Source organism: Pongo pygmaeus, chromosome 5 (genome assembly GCF_028885625.2).
Source record: "Pongo pygmaeus isolate AG05252 chromosome 5, NHGRI_mPonPyg2-v2.0_pri, whole genome shotgun sequence".
NCBI classification, from domain to species: Eukaryota; Metazoa; Chordata; class Mammalia; order Primates; family Hominidae; genus Pongo; species Pongo pygmaeus.
In genome coordinates this window covers 56,368,538-56,386,878 of record NC_072378.2, presented here as the reverse complement: position 1 = coordinate 56,386,878, position 18,341 = coordinate 56,368,538, and the positions used below count along the sequence as shown (strand labels likewise).

The window sequence follows — 18,341 nt, the reverse complement described above, 5'->3', positions numbered from 1 at the left end:
AAACAAGGACAAAACAGAACCTGTGAAGATAATCTGGAACCCATGAGGACAAAGTGGAACCTACCTCCAAGTCTCCAACTTCAATGATGCAGTTGACTTTCTAGCCGCCAAGTCCTTTCTTTTAGAAGTGAATGCCTTGCCCTAGATTCAGAGGAACTAAATAGGGAGAATTAGTGGGATCTGAAGGAGCTTCATGCCCAACACCAATAAGATGAACCAGCAGATCTCCACAATATGTCTAAGTTGCAATAACACTTGATCACACGGTAGTCTTCTAAGCATAAATATGGCTGCTGCTTCACTGCCACCTTCTAAATGTTACCCAAATTTCCTTTGCAGCCAACCCTAATCCCAAACCATACACAGTAGTTCCAGCTTAGTTGAATTGATATAGTATAAAACCACCATGGAGTGTGAAAATACGTTAAATTGGAAAAGTGAATAAATGACTTAATAGATAGATGGATTTGTGAAATGACAGCCAAAGTCACTTCTTAGCTGTTTCTACCCATCTTGTTTTAGGCTAGTGGCTCAGATCAGCCTTTCAGTGGTCCAGTCCAAATAGCAATGCTTTTCTTCAAGAAAAGGAAAGCAATTGAGTTACGGTTTGGGAGTAAAGGGAGCTGATTTTTTTTTTTTTTTTTTGAGGCGGAGTCTTGCTCTGTTGCCCAGGCTGGAGTGCAGTGGTGCGATCTCAGCTCACTGCAAGCCCCGCCTCCTGGGTTCACCCATTCTCCTGCCTCAGCCTTCCAAGTAGCTGGGACTGGAGCTGATATTTTATAAGAGAAAGTGTTCTGAAAACGGAAAACTGGGTTCTGATCCCCTATTGACTAAGTGAACATGGAAAATTATTTGATTTCTCTTTAAATTTCCTTATGAAAAAATAGTTTGGCTAAGTAATTTATATCTCATTCATTTCTAGTATTCTGTGATTTATTTTGGTCACTTTCAGAGTTAAAATCCCAGACTCATTGATTTCACATCAAACATTCTTGGTCAATTTTTTTTGTCTTATAATGAGAATACTCCATTTATTCAGCTGACTAGAAAAACAGAAGAAGTTAACATTTCCAATACTACATGCCTGGTGTGCTACTAGGCCTGTTCACATCCCTTATATGTCTAATTATAAGGAGAACACATTATCATAATATAATCATATAAAATGATATTCCCTTTACTCAAGTAAAAGATCAAACAAATTAGAGCAAGAAGTTGAATGTTTATATACTTGATTTTTTGCATAAACATAGGTAGATAATGAATACACTTAAAATAGACAAAACTATAATAGTTTGTTAATATTTTGCATATATATGTTAACTCACATGTTACATGAAATGATTAATATAGTATTCCTTGTTTCACTCTCAAAACATATATATGATGGCTTTTTCTTCAAACTTGTCTCATGCATCTTTGACATTATGTCTTTATCACTAGAATCACATTTTTAATCATATATCACAGTGTTAATAAGTATATCATCTTCAGATCCATGTATGTTTTTTGAAAAGTAGCATTTTTGTATATTTGTATATGATACTGTCATTGGAAATACTATGCCATCGAAAGTGCAGGAATTCACAGGTTGTGTGTGTGTGTATATGTGTGTGTTTGTTGTTGTTTTTTAGCATTTATTTAAATGGATAAATGTTATATCCACAATGCAACCTCTAACTCTATTCTTATATAAGGAAAGGGTACTTATATAAGTGCTTTTTAAAAAGGTGATGTTTCACTGTGGGGAGGTCTGTGTAAACCTACCCTAAAGTCCCAGGAATCTGAGAGGCTGAAGAGAGAGGCTGACAAAACCAGTTTCCTTAGAAGAAATATTTAATAGAGACTTAGGAACAGAAGCCATGTCTGTGTCTCAGGCAGCAGCAAGTTGAGATGGTGGATTCCCACAACATTACCCAGGGAGGAGAGATGGTTCAGAAGGGAGCTGTAGGACAATTGAAGTATGATAACATAAAGGTTGTTTGACCTAAAGGCAGAATTTGTGTAAGTACCTGCTCTTTCACAAGGAAGATAGATAAACTGAAATATTAGAGGGCTTCCCAGAACAGAAGTTAATCAGAAGCCAATAGAGTGGATTAGCTTTCAAGATGGAGTTGCTTTGGCCGCCACAGGTAAACTTCTAAAGACAGTCAATAGTTGAAGTTTTGAAACAACACTCCCAGAAATACTTTCTAAACTTTTTGTGCCTTGTTTTCTCTACCTCCTCCTTCTCCTTTTCTCCTCCTTCTGCTCCTCTCTTTTTCTTCTTCTCCCTTTTTGTAAATACCAAATTAACACTGATCGAGGTTATTTGAAGGTAATGTGCTTCCCTAAATAATACTTTCCCAAAACTCATAGGTCAAAATGAAGCAATTTAGAGACATTTGTATTATGGCAGACCCTATAAAAGATTGCAGATTTAAGTGTAATTTACCTCTTAACCAGAGAGATATTCAAAGTATTGCACTTGGTCTTGATCAAACCTTTTAAGGCAAGGATTATCATACCATTTTTAATATACAGGGAAATTGAGGTTGAGGAATTCCTTAATTGTTCAAGATCTGTCTGATCTCCAAATCTTTATAGCACTACATTGATATTGATAAAAAGATGATAAATATTAATTTCTTAGCTATATAGCTTCAATTTTCTCATTGCACCAATTAGCATTTTCGGTTGAGTTATGCTAATGGTAGTAACTTAAATTCTGCTGAATTTTGGTTCCTGCTGTTTAGTCTTTAGTGTAGTGTCCTTCTGGTATTTTAAGATTCTCAAGGTATGTATGCAAAACTCTTTCTTCTTTCACTAAAATAAAAGGCACTCATGCAAGTAAATATACACAAACATACCAATAGCTGATGTATAACTAGACGTGTTTAAACTTCTGGTCATGATGAGTCAGACCTGCTCAAATGTATTTGTATTGACAATAAATGTATGTACATATTATATATTACTATTCACCTTTGAGTAGCTAAACTTAATATTCCAAAATATTTCATATCTGATAAGCTTATTTGATACTACAAATCTAACTTTATCTGTTAAACCTGACTCTGTATTTAACAACAGCATGATGACTTTATTAACCATAGAGGAAATTATTATACTGATCTATATCATACTCAAGATGAACAATGAAATTTTACCTGAAAAAGAAAAATGCAAATTTTAGTCATTATGATTTCTATTAATATAAATTTACTTTCACATATTTGTTTTTGAAAACCTCTCAGTCTTGATAAGTGCTATGTTGTCAATAAAGACAGACTATTCACATCCAGGAATATTTACATTCCTGCCTTAAAACAACCCGCTTTATTAGTATTATGTATTAGTATTAGTATTATGGGTTGAATTGTGCCCTCTTCCCCGATGTTGAAGTCCTAACCTCCAGTAACTCGAATGTGACCTTATTTGTATAAGGCAGTTGCAAAGGCAGTTGACCTAAAGTGAGGTCAGTAGAATGAATCCTAACTCAATATGACTGGTGTCCTTATGAAAAGAGGAAATTTAGACACAAAGACATGCATAGGAGAAAAGATGATGAGAAGGGATACAGGGAGAAGACAACAATCTACGAGCCAAGGAGAGAGCCTGGAACAGATCTTTTCCTCTGGTTTCAGAAAGAACCGACCCTGCTGACACCTTGATTTTGGAATTCTAGCCTCCAGAAATGAGAGAAAATCAATTGCAAACTCTAGTCTGGTGTTTTGTTATGACAGCCTTAGAAAACAGTCACACGCGGTGGCTCACGCCTGTAATCCCAGCACTTTCGGAGGCCGAGGTGGGTGGATCACGAGGTCAGGAGATCGAGACCATCCTGGCTAGCCTGATGAAACCCCGTCTCTACTAAAAATACAAAAAATTAGCCGGGCGTGGTGGCGGGCGCCTGTAGTCCCAGCTACTCGGGAGGCTGAGGCAGGAGAATGGCGTGAACCCGGGAGGCGGAGCTTGCAGTGAGCCGAGATCGTGCCACTGCACTCCAGCCTGGGCTACAGAGCTAGACTCCGTCTCAAAAAAAAAAGAAAACAATCACAAACACCATTCAGAAATATTTGCTTATGCACATTCATGTAAATGGGCTTTTTCTTTGCTATAATGTAGGCTTTAATTTCGAGTATTGTAACTGCACCTTATTTAAAGGATTTATGGAATTATTTTTGCTACAAATAAATGTTTTTTTCTTTATACATGTATTTTCCTCTATTGCACTGTTCTTAAATGCATTACTATTTAAAATGTTCTTTTATTGGATATTGTAATAATTTCTTTAAAAAAGTGAAGTAAAACTGGTGAGGCAGGACAACTTTAACAAGTTTATTTTATACTGTTCATGGGAAATACTTAGGATATTTTACTATTCCTGGTAGTATAAGTGCCATATTTTAGTGGAGAAATTTTATACTTCAAAAGAAATCCCCTCTAACATTCTACAGAACGGGGTTGGGGGGGACTTGTTTTTAAGAACCTGCTATGAAAGGGGCCATATGAGTAAAAATTACAGAATTATTACCACTGTGTTTATTAGTCATAGTCTTGATTCTCCTCAAGCATATTCTGTTGTCTATAGGTAATGCAGAAGAGCTTCGTATATGAAAGGAGAAAGGAGAAATTAAGTAATTTGTCAGTCAAAAGTAAAATAGCTTTGACCATTAATAGAAAACTGTGCACTTATGAAATCAATTGAACTTTCATAACTTTTCAGAGGTGAACTAGAAATATATGGCTCTTTTTTAGACCATACCACTTCATGTTCCTAGATTTACTTTCCAATGAATTGCAGTTTGCATCACTGAAATTCAGATATTTAGGCCATTCTTGATGCTTTTTCTGAACATATACACTTAAACTGGAACTGTTTCCTTCATAGACATGCTGGAAAGTTTTGGGATTTGAACATGGAGAGTTTGGAGAATTTTTTTTTCCTGAAGAGATGGCACAATTTAAAAATAATAGAAAATATCATTGAAATGACTACCAAAAGAAATTTGTTAATTTTGCTTCTGAAAGTTTACCTCCTTTTTCTTTTTTGTTTTTCATGTCTTTATTAATATCATGCCAAGGGATGACATTATGAGCCTTGCAGCATTGATTAGGACATTTTTGCCATATTTCAAATGAAAGCAGACCTGAAATCAGTGTAACACTCAAGTATTTCCCAAGGTACAGGGTGACTGCTCCTGTTTAAGAAGTGAACAGTGTAAATGAGTTAATTCCAAGATTAAGGTCTCAGAGATATTTACCAAATGTCTCAAAACTCTAAGACAATTCTTATTTTCTTGTCTGCTTATTTGGAGGATTTTTCAATTTAGAAGGAAGAGGAAGAATTTAACTGACATGCTATCACACTGGGACTATAAAGGGTTCTACAAATTTTAGTGAGAACTAAAGGAATCATTTTATTGCTTTGTATGATATGCTTGTTATAAGTCTGCAGTATCTAAAACTGAATCCTATATCAGATGTGAAAAAAGCATTTCAAACCTTCCTTTGGTAAACACTATGACTGTAATTGTGAAAAGACAATAAAATATTCATAGTTTGTATTAGGATATTTAGATGATTTCATTATCATATTACATTTATTTGAATTTCTCTAGATTAATAGAAAAAAATCTAGTTAAGAAACAAAGATATAGTTTCTAAGATACACATTTTTTAACTTCATTTTTGTTAAAATGGTTCAATTTTAAATTTTAGAGTATTTTTCATTAAAAAAGTATGATTTATTAAAAATGTGTTTTCACATTTTGTAAGCCACCCTTAAAGTGACTTCTGTGATGTATACAGACAGAAAATGCAGTAAAGTAGTATTTAACACAGTATGTTGATATTTAACATAGTATAATAATATTAAACAATGAATAGCTCTATTGTTTTCTATATAAATAATATGCTCTTAAATAGATTCAATACAATATCAAAGGTCATAAAATGTATAATGGTGTTATTTCTACTCTACCTTGAGGGAGATACAGTGTTTTACAGTTAACCTATTTGAGCCTGAATGTTTTCAATACGAACGAGCTGTTGTAAAGATTAAATGTCAGAAATAGGTAATTTTAGCTCAGGGACTGCCTGTAGTAAGAGAATAATAAATTATTCATTATAATTCAACAAATGTTTATACATTTATAAATATAATGCTAAAATTAAGATTCAGAAATACAAGTATAAATATTAATAACAGTAACACTGTGCAGATTATTCTAAAATATATAAGTTCATATTCACAGCCATTACTGTCCCAAGGGGACTTAAGCTTGCAGAAGATATTAACAAAAGTTCTCATAGATTGTGCCACTCAACTTATGGGATTTATCCTTAAACCAGTGGTATTACTCTGTAATACTCTCTTGGTGTTTGGTATCCATAAAATAATTATATGATAAAAATAGAAAAAATGTTAGAAAACTCTTTCTAAAACAGATGATTGCATTACATCCTGCCTGTGTTCCATTCATTTGAGAATTCACATTCATCCAAACTGGAACAGCTACTTTCATTTGTCTCTATTTGGTTTAATCCTTTTTTTTGAGGACTACTTACAGATGGTGGTTACCAGGAACACTGATGACCAGGGATCAAATTAAGAGCACTAAATCAGTTTATAAAGGCCAGTGAAAAGCAGGAAAATGGAAATTACTTTCAGATAGAGATTACTAATCTGTACCAGGTTGGGTTGGGAGCCTAGTAACAAAGGGTTTTGTATCTTATTACTCATCACTTGAGTCACTTGTTCCTCTTGTTCTTTAACTAACTGCTGTTATTTTACAGACTGCTTTTGTAATGTTTTCACTTAAGTCTAGGAAATAATGATGTTCATTTAAACCTTTAACTTTTTTTGTTGTTCCTTTTCTTTTTAGGGATGCAGATCTGTTCTTGTTAGACACAAGAAAGGCCCAAGCTTTAGATGTGGGCTGGCTTGTCTTTGATATCACTGTGACCAGCAATCATTGGGTGATTAATCCCCAGAATAATTTGGGCTTACAGCTCTGTGCAGAAACAGGGGATGGTAAGCACTGAATTTTATATATTTTTTGTGAAACTTGTTTGACACATTGAGAATTATCATTTTTTATGTGATATAACCAATATATGTTTTATATTTATGATGTCCAAGGCAACACATTCCATAGGGTAGTGCAAAACTATATTAGTTAGTTAATCAATTTATAACACATTTATCCAATACATTTATTGTCAGGCTCTGGGGTGGGAGGTAAAGAAGACGTAGGTACTGCTATTGCTCTCAAGGAATTTTTAGTCTAGTGTTGAAGACCTGTATATGTAAGTAAGTAGCACTACTCTAATACAACAATACCAAAATAATATAGTTGTGCTGGTTACACAACTATATAATTTGTAAAAATTTATGGAACTGTACATCAAATAAGAATAAATATTACTATATGCAAGTTATGTCTTAAAGCTCGACTAAAACAATGATAAATATGTATCAAATATGACACTAGGGAAGTAAAGGAGCTACCAATAATACAAAGTGGGAGAGAGGAGATGGGGATGGAATGAGTCACAGAAAACTGCAGAAAAATAATACCAAGTTAGTTCTTTACGTATTACAATGTTTGATCGAAGACTAATGCTCCAGAATTACTTGTGGAAGAGTCTGTAGGAAATCTTCGCTTTTAAGAAGGTCCAGAAGTAATTCTTATGCTCACAAGTATTTATTGGGAACTACTATATGCCCTAATACTGAAAAATAGTGACACATCAAAGACACCATGGGAAAGCAGAACATACATGGCTAAAGACACCTGGGATGGAGCCAAAAGAGCCACTTGGTGAGATTCTGGAGATATAAAAGTGAGCCAATGCAGATGGCTTTACGAGACTTGCATTTGAGTGATGCACGAGGTAGTAATAACACAACAGTATTAGTGAATGCATATCATAGCACACTGAGGAGTTCAATGGATCTGTGAACATAGGATGGTGACTAGATTTGAGCTATAATCTGAAACACAAAGATGTGATTAGGGGAAGAAGTTGGGGCGCAGGCAATTCAGACACATGGAACAGAATTTGCAGACTGTGGTGATGGTGATACTGGCATATTTGCTCAGAAGGCTCAGGAAGCCAAGGCCAATATATTCAGATCTTTGTTGCCGTTTGATCACTCAAAGTTCAAACACTCTAAACTCAGATCTAGACTTGCAGGTCATTTAAAATTATATTTGTCATGATAGGAGGATAAGACATAATTTAATGGTGTCCTACCTTTAAATACTTAATATTTAATTTTAAATATTTACAAAAAACATCATGGAGATCTACATTGTGCTCTTATTCTCTACCCTAAAAATGTTATCACCAGGGACAGGGAGGATAATTTTTAAAAAGATCATTAATAAGAGAACGTATCTTATTTAAGTTTCACTGCTTCTAGTTGTCACAGAATCAGGCAAGAAAAACATTAGGCCTACAGTCTACCTCCCTCATTTTTCATTGCTGTGTTACACAAAAGCCTTGTTTAATAAACCACAGAGGTAAGTAAAAGTTGTGTCTGTCTTGGACCTTTTTCAAGGAGATTTATTGCTATAAATACTTAAGACTTCACTATGGCGTTGTTTTACCTGCAGCCAGTTTCACAGCCTATGGATAATACCATTACTGATGCTGTGACTGCAAAGATTGTATATATGAAATGAAATTCACACACAAATTGAATATATTAAAGGGTTAGTCTAGTGAATGTTTTATAGGTCTCAATTTTTTTTTTTTTTTTTTTTTTTTTTTTTTTTTTTTTTTGAGACGGAGTCTTGCTCTGTTTGTTGCCCAGGCTGGAGTGCAGTGGCGCGATCTCGGCTCACTGCAAGCTCCGCCTCCCAGGTTCATGTCATTCTCCTGCCTTAGCCTCCTGAGTAGCTGGGACTACAGGCACCTGCCACCATGCCCGGCTAATTTTTTTGCATTTTTAGTAGAGACGGGGTTTCACTGTGTTAGCCAGGATGGTCTCGATCTCCTGACCTTGTGATCCGCCCGCCTCGGCCTCCCAAAGTGCTGGGATTACAGGCGTGAGCCGCCGAGCCCGGCCGGGTCTCAAATCTTGATCTAGAAAAAGAAAGTTCTTACTGAAAGTATTACAGGCAAAGTTTCAGACCTTCCCTATGCTCTCAAATCCAGATTTTTCCATAGCTTTTAATTACAATGTTGAATTTTCATAAACAATTCAAATATTCTGTATTATAGGTTAGAGTCCAATTATGGCTTTAAGATTATCATTAAAGGATCCTCAGAGTTCAAGCATTACAAATGTAGACTGAGTAAAGCACAAATTTAAATAAACTTCCAAGAATTCTTACAATGTTAAGCTACTGTACATTTATGGTCAGAAATGTGACTGGGAAATTGGCACTGGGGAGATAAGCCAATCGTTCCTTCCTTGGTATGTGGCCCAAACAAGAAAAATGAAATTAGTGGTATGTGCTTTTCCCACTCTCCTCTTTGGGGATATGCTAGAAATGTCTAACTAAACAAATCAAGAAATCTATGAAATATGATCAGCCTGTTTCCTTTTAATTTCCATCTTCCCTCATGCTCCACGTGGACTTTCTAAATTTTCTCTTTTTGTTTTTTCCCCCACTTTTATCTTGTATTGGTTCTCCCTTTTACTATTTCCATAATTTAACTTCTATGTTGTTTTCAATTTATCTTTTTCTCTCTGAGAACTAGTCTATATTTTGACTTTCCCTTTCTCTATGATTAATTTTCTCTTATATTACATGGGTAATTTTACTTTAAATTACTAGTATGTTATTTTTTAGCCCAGAGTAAACTAATGTTTTACTCCTTTAAAAGGTTTCCAAATTCTATATTTGAGAGTTCGGTTTGAAATATAGAGCCTTTTGTTGCTTTTCCTTCTCTCTTTGATATTGTCTAATTTGAAGAATTTTCAAATGGTTAAACATGCTAGGCTAGCTGGCTTTTTGCTTTTAGGCAATACTTAAAACAGATTTTAACCAGAGGTGGAAGAGATAGGGCCTTGGGAAAGCAACTGATCCTCTGGGCACCTTAGTTTTATTAACTGCAACCTCATGGAGAATATACATGTGACATTTCCTTATAAATATGAATAACCAGATGCTTCAGCTTATTACAGCTTCACTCATTACCACTGCTTGTGTTCTCAATGTGACATTGCTTCAGAGCAGACAGACCATCTTTTATTTTCAGTAATATATTCCTAACGTTTTCTTCTAAGCAAAAGGAGTTGAAAATCATGAAAGGATGATAGGAAAGTCTGCTTTCAAATTCATTTGTAAACTATTACTCATTTATCCATTTGTCCAACATACAATTATTGAGTATCTGTGCATGCAAGGTAGCAGGTTACAAAAGCATATTACCTAAGAGACAGATATAGGTAGCGAATTTTAGAAAGAACAAAGTGCCCTAATACTGAAAAATAGTGATACAACAAAGACACCATGGGAAAGCAGAACATACATGGCTAAAGACACCTGGGATGGAGCCAAAAGAGCCATGGTAGAGGTTGCTTGAAACTGGGTCAGCAGTTAGATTCCTAAGAAACACAGATGAAGAGGAAGAGAAGTCATGGAAGTGTGCGAAGTGATGGTGAGGGCAGGATAATTCATTCCTGGATGAAGAAACAGTAAGTAAATGCACACTATGTCAAAATGGCGTGGTATATTCTAGAAAAATTTAACAGTCCAGGATTGGCTAGAACAATTTTCATGTATAAAATGTGATTGCAGATGCTATTAGGCAAGTGATCTGTAAACAAATCATGTAAGGAATATGAAATCTAAATTAAATGTAATATTCGCTTGTAGCTTGATCGTGAGCCATAAAAAAGAACTAAACTTACTACTTTAATCAATCACAGTAACACCACTGTGATTACAGGTTTGAATGAATGTCAGTTTCATGAGGTCATGGGACATGTATCACTGATTCGCACTTGTACCCTCAGTGCGTGGCACAATGCAGGTCGTAGGTATTGAAAATGTCTTGAATGGTAATTGAGTGAGTTTGTAATTAAAAAGGTCTTGTAGTTCACTTGCCACTGAACATGTTCCTCTTAAGAGGACATTCCAAACTGTGAGTTTTGGAATTAGTAACTAAATCAGTTTAATGTAACATAGGAGCAGAATTTTGTTGAGCAAACCACAATACAGAAATTAAATAGTTTAAATCATAAGGAAAGGAGAAAGTCAGTGATGTGTATTATTAAATTTTGTTTAGCCTGCCCTGTGAAGAAAAGATACCAAAAAGATCTAAATATATTTTGGGAATCAAAAGGCTGCTGAAATCAAAAGTAGCATTTTGATTCCTCAGAGAGCCTGTGGAAATTATGTCAGTTTATGAAATACTCTTTTTAGAAATTTGACAAATGAACTGCAATGGATTTGGCAAGAGAGTTCAAGAATATTTTATTATTTTTTCATGCTGAATAGATAATTCTCAGAGCTCCATATGTTTGTTTCAGCAAAATAATACAAACATATGAGCAAGCAAATGAAAAAATATATTGCTGCTTCTTAATGGCAAAATTTAGACATTCCAGACAAGATGTTATATCCAGTTTTACAAAATTGGTTTTAAAGTTCTCAAGCACTTTCTCATGGTGGTTAATAAACCTCTATGATAAAATAAATTCTATTTTTGTTTTTAATAGCAAATGAGTAGGCTTAAATCTGTCCTAAATTACTGTAAGATTTCCAGTTCCCTACATTATAATGATACATTAATTAACTGACATACTAGGTCTTTATTAACATTGCTAATAAATCTACAGTAACGATTTTTCCTACACACATATGCGCATAGTTTATTACACAGATAGCAATTTAATCTAACTTTAAAGACTTGAGTTTTCCCCCCAAACACTATAATTTTCCGTTGTTTGATGCTTTATATAGCTTAAGCCTTCCAAGTAGATTAATTCTTTTTTTCAAACTTGGGTTTATAGAATAATTTAGAGATGGAAAAACAAAGATAGTATTTTGGGGTTCATTAGAATGTCTTTTAAAAAGCCCTATGTTTTCAGACATTTTCGGTTTGGCAATACTCAGAATGAATTTTGCCAGTGACTTTTTTTCTTTCTATTCAAACTTGCTTATACATCAAGAAAAATTCAATCCGTATGTTTCTGATTCATTTGTATTCAAGTCATCAAAATGTTGTTTTGTCAGAGAGTTGTTTAATGTCCAAGAAACATTATAAGGTTATTTTTTAGAAGTAGGACTCTAAGAGCCATTTTGAAAACTAAGTCATAGCATAATTTTCAACCACATCAAGGTAAAACTTTAGGTTTAAAGTCAGAGAGTTTAAAGTTTCACTAAATTTTGTACCCAAATCAAGAAAAAAAAAAGATTTCAGAGGTATTACACTGTCAAATTAAATTATATGATAACTGATACCTAAATGTAAAATAAAGAAACTCATTGCTTACAGTAACTTAGAATTTAAAGTTTTGATATTTAATTTAAATTAGGAGGATAAATGAACAGATAGCTGCATTCTGGAAATAAACATTTTAAAAAGAAATCATTAGGAAAATTAGATTAAAATCTGGGCTCTGATAAAATATTTACCATTTTAGCCATTGCATCAATAAAATGAGTGTGATAGTAATTACCTTACAAGGTGTGTGAAGTTGTATTAGATGATAGTAGCTGGCACATGGTAGGGCACAAAGTTGTGTATGATAAATTGGACTAGAGATTGCACAGACTTTTCACTTACATTAGCTCTGGTTATCACTCCTTTAACTTGGGACTAGTTCTTTTATTGTGGAGGTTTTACAGATGATTTAAATACATTTTAGATAAATTCACAAGTGATAGTCCACAGGGAAAAGGTCAGATTGATATATATTCTGAAACTTTGAGTTGACAGCAGAGTATATAGGCAGTTATGTTATTAAGCTCATGTTTAATAACATTGGTTGATAAAATAATTACTAGTAAGAAACTTTTAACCTGTTTCAATCTAGGGTGTGAAGTCAATAGAAATGAACCCATTTTGTTCTTAGAAAAATAACGTATTTTTGGAGATTACTAATTTAATCAATGAAAATAAGGGAAACAAGCTTTTTGTAATGCAATAGGATTATATATGGGGCTAATTTATTAAAGGCTGGCCAACATTAGCATAAAAAAACTCCTGTTTAAAAATGTCTCAGGACAAATTACTAGTATTTGAGTTAGGAAACCTATTAGTAAGCGTTAAACAGTAGAATGGATTCTTACAAAGATAATTGAATTACAAGCAGGATTTTAATGTTCATAGAACACAAGATCAAATAAATATTAGTAGTCTTTGATAAAGAGTAGGGTCCAATGGTCCCTAATACATGTTGTGCTGATGTTTATAGCAAACCACATAAAATCTCCACCATATAAATGGTATTTCCCAAAAAATGATTGGAAAGCTGAGATTTTAGATTTTGAGATTGAGATTTTAGAAAATCAGAGATTTTCTAAAAGTACCAACAGTTTAATCCTCTTTTATTTGCACCAATATTATTCTGCAAACTTCAAATAAAGTCTTTTGTTATCAGGACAATTATCTTGAAAGTGGGTAATTTTACATTTCATTACCCAGGATGTTGCTGTGTTCTCTCCTTTTCAACCTGTGATAATTTTTGTTGTTGTTGTTCATTCCCAGTAATTGACAACTGTTACAGCTATGTTAACAAAGAACAGGATTCATTTTTTTCTTCAACATTGGGTTGTTTTTCATTCCTACCTGCACAATAATTTAACATACTGATAACATTTCTTTTCCAAATTAAAGTATCCAGTAATATTTCCTAAATGTATTCTGTTAAAATCAGTTTTTCCAAAATTGCCACATCTTTTGAATTGCAGTATATTCCTAATTGGAAACATATATTCCAGTATCTAAAGTCCACATGTGATTATATATTAAACAAAGATATAATTTACAACTGAATATTCTTTTATGTTTATAAAATTTAAGTGTATTTGTGTGAGAAATGCAGAGTTCTTAATATAATATCTACTTAAATTTAATAAGTCCTAGAATCTGCTATTTTTAAATGGAAGTATCTGGCTAAGTCTGTTGTGTTATTCTTCGTATCCCTAAGAGAGACGTTTTTACCTCAGGGAAAGAGCTCCAAATTAAGCCTCTGTGTTGTCAGAGGTTTAATTTATCTGTGTCAAAGGTTAGATGATCTATATGGCTGGGTAATCTGAATATCAGCTGACAGTGCTAATAAGTAGCAGAAGAAATTCAAAGATCAAGGGTGATATTTTTCTTTTTCTCCTGCTGTTTTGACTACAGTTTCTCATTATTATTTATCTAAGTTCAAAAAGTTGAATTATGTCCACTTATCTGAGGATCTTTTAAACATTCTAAGATTTGATAATATTTCCTTCTCTTATCTGAATCTTATCTTTTGAAGTAATTAAGTCATTTTTGTTCATAAAACCATATGGCTCCCCTTTTGCTGAATTTATGGTGATGACAATTGGTTTTAAACAAATAAATGAGAGAGTATCCATATCCAAGAAACTGAAAGAATCACATATCTTGCAGGAGGTTCTGAAAGGAAAAAAGAACATATACACTTATGATTTGCTCTAGATAAATATTGTTATAAATAAGTAGTTCTTTATGTATTGTCTAATGTTTAAGGATAATTAGATATTGACTTCTGGATTAATATTTAAGAATAAATTAGAAAGACAGCAGAAGAATAGTTGTCTTCCAGTACCTGAAGAAATGAAATTAATAAATAAAATTGAACTTTTTCTCTACAGTCCACAAGTTAAATCAATGTGCATAAAAGGCAAACTGAGGGCTCTTTACAAAGGAAAAAAAAAAAGCCTGAATAATGGAAGCCAATGGCCATAGAATTGTTTGTTCTGTGAGGAATAAGCTCTATGTGACTTGTAGAATTCACTATTTAGTTGACTTCTTGTCTAGGAATTATACAGCATAATATAAATTTTCAGGTAATTTCTACAGTCACTTACAACCTTGCTGCATCATGGAATGGTAAGCCAATTGTAATCTTTAAGCATATATTTATACTTTAAGCATTATATTCATGTATAAAAAAACACTATATGTAGAGAGGGTACAGTGAATGGAAATGCATTGTCTTAGAGGAGGCTGGTATTAAATAGTTACATTCAAACCCCAACTTAAGATATTGTATAAAAATAGTGATGGAGAAACTGGTAAAGAGAAGCGAGAAAGTTAGACATGTTTTTCTGTGCAGGTGCATGGGTGTGTAGACATGGAATACCCAGGCATATACACATTCTCAAGTAATTGTGTTAGGGATCAAATATAAATTCATAGTTGAAAATATATAATAAGATTTCTAGAGAGTTGTTTTTACAGCATTTAGCAGGATTGTATTTTCTTTTTAAGTGCCATACTAAATGTTTTAGTATCATAGCAAAACATAAAACTCAATCTAAATTTTTCCATAACATTTTAGAGTGGCTTCTGCTTCTATCAAATTTTTTCATCAAATTTCAAAAACATCAAAACATAAACTATCTATGGCCATGTGTTACTTTCTGAATTTTTTTTTTTTTTGCAAGAAATCAAGCCTTGGAGAAATATTTAAAAGATGTGGCTAAGAGAAACAACTATGTTGGTCATTTTAATGTGAATGTTTAGCAAAAGTGTCCATTGAGAATTCCTGTACATTTATGGTAAAAATGACTAGATTTCTACTGAAAATAAATATGACATAGATTTCCCTTGGGGTCTGAAATCAGTATTTGTTAATTTTCCAAACCCATGTATGCTGTGACCCATGGGTTTTCTAACTCGCGTAATGTCTTAAAGCACATCGGAGAACATAAATCTTCCCTGTATGCTTTAGTTTTTTTGTCATTTGCCCACTGCATACAAATGAGCAAAATGTCTTTCATGGCAGGAGTAACTGAACGTAAATAATGGATCACTGTTAAATTTCTACTTGGTTCAACCAAAGATCTCGTTAATTCTCTTATTAGCCATAGAGAATTTTCATAAAATATACTCCATGTATTTTCAAACATTCTTCTTATCAACTTATTTTCTGTCTACACAAATATCCTCTTTTTTATATGCTGTATCTGTTGGGAATTATTTTTGGGTTTTTATATTTTCTGCCTGGAGTTTAGTTGTGATGTGGACCACAATACGTAACAGTAATTCTGTCACATTTTTTATTTTCTAAATCAACCTCTTCAATGTTTTTTTATCCCTTTGTGTAATTATAGTTAATTTGATAAATTAATAAATAGGAAAGGAGAAAAAGAAACTTTTCATCTGCTGATGATTCACTTCAACATGTAATTTAGTCAAATTTAATTTTTTTGTTTAGAACTTGATAACAAACCCCCTCTTCTTAATTTAGTCTTGTGTGATGATTCGTAGGCAGAAAATAATTTCTCTTTAAAGTTATTGATTATAGAATATATTCAATAATAAATTGAAAGGCTAAATTTTGCTGTTTTATCATGTACATTGTATAAACAATATTTTAAAACTAGTCTTTTTTTCTTTTGAAGACTTCCATCTCTTTGTTATGTCCTCTTAGGATAATTACATAGCAGTAAACATTTTAAAAAGAATAATATGTGAAACATTTGGCATAGTCTAGTTACTAAGAAACAACAGTTCTCTTCTTCAAGTCCCAAAGCAGGTAACATTTGTAAGTGGAGACTTGCAGGTTTGATCACACTTAAGAACATCTTACACTGGCAGATCACAATAACTTAATTCGGAAGTCTTAGCTTTTGTTTTAGTTTAGTTTATTTATATTTGAATGAGAGCCATATGGTTAACACAGTTTGCTTATCCAAAGTTCAGCATCACAACTAAAAGACATATATGAAAAAAGGTTTTAAAATTATTGATTTAAAGTAAGCAGTTACAAACAAGAGTTAGTTGTGGTTCACTATCTGGTGAAATATATATTTTACTAATTTTTAAGGTTTCTTTTAATGAAAAGGGGTTCAGAAGTGCTTGGCTACATCTGTATTTCTGTTTTTGATTTTCCGTAATTCAGAACAGTAACTATGGAGCACCAGTCTTACCGAACAAGTGCCAAAGTCAGAAATATATTTTAGTTTTTGTTGTTTGTTATATTTTATCTTCTAGACTCTGTAGCTAAACTAATGATCCATGGGGTAAATATTTTCATGGTAATATCAATTTAGGATCATGAAAAATATAAAATACTACTTATTGTCATCATACACTAGAGTTGACTCTTTCTTTTCTCTTCTTTCTACTTAAGTTTAACTTATTGTTGACATATCTCTCAAAGATATATTGCAAAACTAGCAGTAGTGCTGGTATTTGTATCCTAAGCAGAGAGCTCAAGTGGGAAGAAAAGAGAACCTTTAATCCTTATAAGGCATGAGCAACCACTGTGTGTCTATGCTGCTGAGAGTTAAATTTTGGCATGCCGGTAATAAGATTATAAGAGAGAGAGGAAAACCAAAACAGAAACAAACAAACAAAAAACAAAGGCATCTAACCATCAAATCCAGTAGTATATATTGGAAGTGGCAATCAAAATTTGGATTAGACTAATACTACTTTGATAATTAAATTATATATCCCCACTCCTTAAAAATGTATTCAAATTTCTCTGTGGTATGACAGTAATTGAATCTAAGTTTCAATTAGAGTGGAATAGGAACTGGGGAAGCCACCTGCCTTCTTATGGCTAATAAGAAGTATTGAGTCTTCATCTTCCTACTTACTTACTAAGGAAAGTCTGATCCTGAACTTAACGAAAGAAGCAGCTATAACATTATTCTTGAAAACTACAATATGTATGCCACTGACAGGCTATTTTTCCTCCATTCTTCTCAAGGTGAAAATATTTATACAGAAACCCAGGATGAAAGTATCCACCAATCTCTAAAAAGTGGACTACTGTGTACTTAGAGGGAAAAGCATACTACTTTAGTAGTGTGACAAGGCTGAGTTAAAAATCTGACTCTTTTTTGAGCCTTATTTTAAGAGGATAACAGTTGCTTTGCTGTGAGGAGTAAATAAGATATATACAAATCAACTGGTAAAATACTTGTCTTCAATACATGGCAGCTGTTGCTTCTCTCTTAATTTCAGAAATGTTGAATTGGCTTTTTCAATTCCCAATGTCCCTGATCCTTTGAGACATGCTTCTTATTGTTCTCAGGTACCAGTTATGTTTATATATAGAAGCATTCTTCACATTATTTTTCTCTGAAGTAACACAACTGATAGAAATATGGAAGTTCTACTTATGCTATGAGGTCAGACGACACTGCTGACCTAGACTGAGCACAAGAAAACACTCTTGGAAACCAGCTATTATTTTGCAT

The 18,341-nt window shown here is 33.3% G+C and overlaps 1 protein-coding gene across 2 annotated transcripts in view; it reads left to right on the top strand.

The window, feature by feature from the left end:
- Positions 1-18,341, top strand: part of BMP5 (bone morphogenetic protein 5) — a 124,624-nt gene that overhangs the window by 77,426 nt on the left and 28,857 nt on the right. For both annotated transcript variants that reach the window (XM_054493282.2, XM_054493280.2), the window contains exon 3: positions 6,870-7,018. In XM_054493282.2, coding sequence (XP_054349257.1) covers positions 6,870-7,018 — 149 coding nt within the window. The remainder of the gene's footprint in view (positions 1-6,869; positions 7,019-18,341) is intronic.